The sequence below is a fragment of the Humulus lupulus genome, chromosome 8, assembly GCF_963169125.1.
Source record: "Humulus lupulus chromosome 8, drHumLupu1.1, whole genome shotgun sequence".
Taxonomy (NCBI): Eukaryota; Viridiplantae; Streptophyta; class Magnoliopsida; order Rosales; family Cannabaceae; genus Humulus; species Humulus lupulus.
The window spans coordinates 89,222,940-89,228,502 of NC_084800.1; the positions used below are offsets into that span (position 1 = coordinate 89,222,940).

Here is a 5,563-nt window from a genome sequence, read left to right on the forward strand (position 1 = left end):
CATTTGGGTCTAATACTTGGCTACTCAAGTTTCTCTCTCTTTAATCTCATTAAAAACATAAAATCATATTTTAAACACTATTTTTCCATTACTATTTCTTAAATTTGTAAACTTGTACATTTTATGTATTAAAACTCTGATTTATTATAAATAAATGTATTATGAAAATGTTGGATATTACAGTATCACATTCTTCTATTATTTATTCTAAAAAAACATTGTTTTTTATTTATTTAAATTATATTTGTTGTACTTGAAAAACACGAGATGACGTGTCCTGCTCGTGGTACAAATAATGTACAACATTTAATGAAGCCTTATTTAGTTCCAAGGTCATGGTACAAGCTCCCTGATGCTTCTAAGAATAGGTCGTCAAGGAATCGAAGAGACCGCTTAGCTAGACCTCAAGGTCACCTAGACATAGCTCAAGTTAGGGCTGATCATTAGGCGGGTTGGTCGGGTTACAAGACATTTTTACCCGTCCAATGTCATAATCGGGTTAGCAAAAGTGACCCGTAACTTGCCCAATTAAGAAATTTTTTTTTAACCCGTCCAATAATTTGGGCGGGTTGGTCGGGTTAACCCACCCAAACCGAAATAGTATTTTTTTGGGGCGGGTTGGTCGGGTCAACCCGCCCAAACAAAAGTGGTAATTTTTTATTTTTTTTTACATTTTTTTCTTTTAAATACTAGTACTAATAGTGTGAAGTTTATCTTTTTAAGCTTAAAACAATATTTTAAATTTATAGTAAAAAAATTAAAACAAAACTTAATTAATTTATATATTTATTTGAATATATTAAAATTAATAAATTAATAATAAATTCTTAATTGGGCGGGTTGGGTTATATTGGGCGGGTTGATAATTATTTTCAACCCGCCCAATGTAACAATTTGACGGTTTAAATTTTGGTCGGTTTATTCGGGTTGCGTTTTTTGGCGGTTTTTTCGGGTATGTTTGGGCGGATTATTCAGGTTGTAAAAATTTCTGCACAGCCCTAGCTCAAGTAACCTGGCATGTAAATTAACTTATCCTGGAATGCTTTAGCTCGCGCAACAAGTATTCAACTCGTGGCCAACATACTGAAGACACAAATACGGATTCCCGAAGACTTGAGATTTATCTAGATGTAGAATATTGTAATCTTGCATAATAAATGTATAATATCAGACAATCAATGTATTAAATTTAATAATGGGAAATTACCAAATCTTGTAAGTTACCCAAACCTATCCATGAATCCCTTATAAAATATAGGGAGAATTGACAGGAAAAATGAGGAAACTCTTGTATACCGAAACTCCGAATAAATTGTCATAAACAATTCTCTTGAGAAAAATTCATCAATAATATAGACTTGTGAATTATGTGAATTTTAATCATTAAACTATGTAAAATTGTGTGTGTACTTTATTTACGGTTTAGTGCAAGCCTAATACTCTCTTACGAATTTCTTAATTCTAAGTTGACGATAAACTGCATCAACAATATTAAAGCTTATTTTTTTTAAGGAAAAATATGAGTTTGTTCTTTATATTTTTCTCAAATACGCAATATGTCTTTATGTTTTATTAAAAGACAATTCAGACATTGTGTCTTACAAAATAGATTAAAATAGTGTCCTAGACCCGAGTTTGGTCAAAATATTTTCAAATATAATTTTTCATTCTTAACTCATCCACTACCTTCTCCACTTTTCTAAATTCATAGCATCACTAATAACTCACCAATTGATATTATAAATAAAAATATTTTAACAAAAATCAAATCTCGACTAATATTTTGATCCATTTTGAAAACACATCATCATTTGGCATAACACAACAAATTACATGTGGAATCAGTTGTCATGTGTTACCTGTATAGAATTTTCTAGGTAGAACGTGTGAGTTCAAAATTATGGCGTACATTTGTCCACATTCCTCGTTTCCTTGTACGTCGCTGACCATTGGATATGCCACCCAAATATAATCTAATCTCAAGGTGGGAACACTCCGAGTAAGTTTATTTCCCAGTAAACGTCTGCCACGTCAAATTTCTACAAATTAATATAGTAAATAATTTTTTTAATAGTCAATAAAAATAGAAATATAATATCTATACTTAGGGGGAGAAATTCAAATAAAAAATACGGACACGAAACAAAATGAAATTGGAAAGAAATTACAAAACATTTAAAAAATAAATAAAGAAGTAGTTGACAGAAGAAGAAGAAACCTCAACAAGAAACAAACAACCTATCAAAAAGGCAACACGTCACCCCCTCAAAGAAAATGCTCAAAAACTTGGCCTTGGCAACCCCCACCGCCTCCTCCACCCCATTTCTGCTTATCTCCACCACCGGAGCCGTTTCTCTCTCCAAAACACTCCTTCCCTCTCTCTCTAACTTCCGCCCAAAACCCATTTCTTCCTTCCCCCAAACCCACCGACCCTTTTCTCTCCGCACTTCTTCCATCACCATGAACCTGCTCAACAAGCTCGGCTTTGTCTCCAAATCCCCCGAATATTCCTCCGAGTCATCGTCCATCGCCCAGGGCCCCGACGACGACGTTCCTGCACCAGGCCAAGAGTTCGCCCAGTTCGGCGCTGGCTGTTTCTGGGGAGTCGAGCTGGCTTTCCAGCGAGTGCCCGGCGTTACCAAGACCGAGGTGGGTTATAGCCAGGGCTTGCTCCACAATCCCACTTATGAGGATATCTGTACTGGCACAACAAACCATTCGGAGGTCGTTAGGGTTCAGTACGATCCTAAAGCGTGCAGCTTCGAGTCTCTGCTTGATGCTTTCTTTGCCAGGCATGATCCCACCACGCTGAATCGTCAGGTGAGGTTTTTTTTTTTAAAAAAAATTAATGCAATTGAGGTTTTTGTGGTCGAATTTTCGGTTTTTATTGATTATTTTTGGAATTCAGTTCAAACACTTTTGTGAGTGTTTAGAATTTGGTAACTTTGATGATGATTCTAACTTCTAAGTATGTAATCGTCGATTTTTACTCGTATATAGGATGATAATTCTTGTTTTTGCTTAGTTTTTTTTGTGGGTTGTGAAATTTCGTGTGTGTGACTCCATGATTGGTTCATTTATGGTAAATTAATTCTATATATGCTGCTTTTGACTGATACATTTGGTGCATCTTGGTGGCTTGTTTTCCATGTTTCTATCTTTTGCGTATTGGGACTTATTCATCCCTGGCGCTACTTTTTTGTATGTTTCCTGATTTTGTTTTTCCTATTCGGGCATATATATTGTCCTTTGTGTTGCTTAATTTATTTGGCTTTTGCTTTGGATATGTCTAGAGAATTTAAATAATCACTATTATTTAAATTATATATTAAAAATGACATGGAATACTAAAAAATGACTCCGACTTCATTATATATTGGGGACTCAAACGGCATCCACTTAGCAGTTGTTCTTCTATCAGATAGACAACCTCGTTTTCTTTTATAAATAATCATTTGAGTCCCAACGAGCTGTTTGTATTTTAAAGTCATTATAACTATTCTTTCCTACTTTCCTACTTTCTTGAATTATCCAACCATTATAAGTTATAACAAATATGAAGACTACATGTTATGAAAATTGTACATGCTGAAGTCATCTTTATCGTAGATGTTGCTTAGTGATTGAGTATTTCATTGTATACGAACTTGTAAAACAAGTTTGTTATATTTGGTAGTTAGTGATATATATCTTTGATTCTTTGTTGAAAATTAACTTCAGTCTGTAGATTCTTTATACGTTGTTTCTAACTTTTTTCCCGTGCTTTATTGTAATTTACTACTGGGGATGCTTGTCGGTTGTGGCTGTAGTTTTATCATGGAGAAATTGTAAAATGTTCAATTATTTCATAGATCCATTTTAAACTCATCATCACGCAAAAACTTTCCATTGGACGCACTTTCTGGGAAATATTCTACTTTGTTTTTATTTCTTGATTTTTTTTTCTGTGTAATTCTTTGTGAGTATTCATATCAAGTGAGGTTAATAAGAGATGAAAGAGAATGTTGCTAAATTGGAGTTTTTTGTACTTATGAAATATTTAAATGCGGATCTGAGGACATAAGGAGTGTAGCTGAAGTGGATATTAAATTAGCTTCTTCTTCTTCTCTTTTTCCTTTTTCTTTTTCTCTTTTCATTTGGTGTGTTGGTATTTTTAATTAAAATTTGTGATTGTGTCTGGAATTCTATTGGAGGTCCATTATTACTTTCATCATTTAGTTTTGCATGACTTCTCATCTACGCTCTCTTGCACCATATGTGTTGTCTGATCTTGGTTCTGTTCATATTCTAATTATTGGGTTACTTGCATCGTCATTTCCCACATACATGTTTCATGGAGATGACTCATTCATTATGGACTTTCGAAATCACATATCAAGTTAAGATCCATCCTTTTAGCTCAATGATTCTGTGGTGGAATATGATGTTCTACCTTATTAGTTTGCTAATATATAAGATCATAGGCTGATGCTCTGTTTTAGTCCTATGTGGGAAAAGCATTGAAAAATGACAATTACAAAAAGACCTTTTGGGGTCTAGGCCTAGAGCGTGGATCCTCTTTCTGTCACAGGCTCATTGTAGCATAGTCCTATCAGATTATTTCTTTAGCAGAACCCGAAGTACTTCTCGTGGCATAGCCAACTACTAACTTCTTGCTATCTTCATAAACAGGGGAATGATGTTGGAACTCAATACCGATCTGGGATATACTACTACACTCCTGAACAAGAGAAGGCAGCAAGAGAATCACTGGAAAAATATCAAAAACAATTGAACAGGAAGATTGTTACTGAAATCCTGCCAGCGAAGAGGTTCTACCGCGCAGAAGAGTACCATCAACAGTACCTTGCTAAAGGAGGCCGTTTTGGTTTTAAGCAATCCACGGAGAAAGGATGCAACGACCCCATTCGATGCTACGGCTAAATAATCTTGTCTATTTCTGGATTAGAGGTAAATACTTGCTGGGATGATGCAAAGGTTTGTGCTTTTGTTGAATCTATGAAGAAGAACTAGCATATTGTGCTTATTTGGATATAGTAAATTGTCCAATATGTTTGCTGTAACTACTTTTTGAACGTATAAATATTTGTGTAAGTAAACACTGTTTCTTGATTTCATTGTTCCTTGTCTTAGATCTAGTTGTGGTGTGTATCTGGCAAATACCTGCGTTGCTTTATACAGACATCTGTCATTCTACCATTATTAATGCCTTTCTTCTGTACTGTATTCTCATCTTGCTTGACCATTTTCTAGGTTGTCTAAGAAACTTCATACAGATGTGGTTCATTTGGGTGGTGCCTACGATTATGGGCCAACAGAAAAGCCTAGGCAGGCCCATCTCTATGCCCACCCACATAGTGATTCCAGGGAAAAATGAAATTTACAAATACTGTTTGATATTTTTCTAAACATAATTTGTAATAAGTGGTATTTTTCAAAACGGCATTTTGCCTTAATATGGCTATTGTTTTTTGCGATAATCAACATTAACATAATTTCTAATGGTAACAAACATAATTATTGAGTTGTAAATATAGTAACGGTAACTAAGTTACTTTAGAGC

At 34.6% G+C, this 5,563-nt stretch overlaps 1 protein-coding gene across 1 annotated transcript; it reads left to right on the forward strand.

The window, feature by feature from the left end:
- Window positions 1-2,160: 2,160 nt before the first annotated feature.
- On the forward strand, window positions 2,161-5,226 carry LOC133798068 (peptide methionine sulfoxide reductase A1-like). Its single transcript, XM_062236253.1, has 2 exons — window positions 2,161-2,820; window positions 4,672-5,226. Exons 1-2 carry the CDS (start codon window positions 2,275-2,277, stop codon window positions 4,921-4,923), a joined length of 798 nt encoding a protein of 265 aa, XP_062092237.1. The 5' UTR covers window positions 2,161-2,274; the 3' UTR covers window positions 4,924-5,226.
- Window positions 5,227-5,563: the final 337 nt, after the last annotated feature.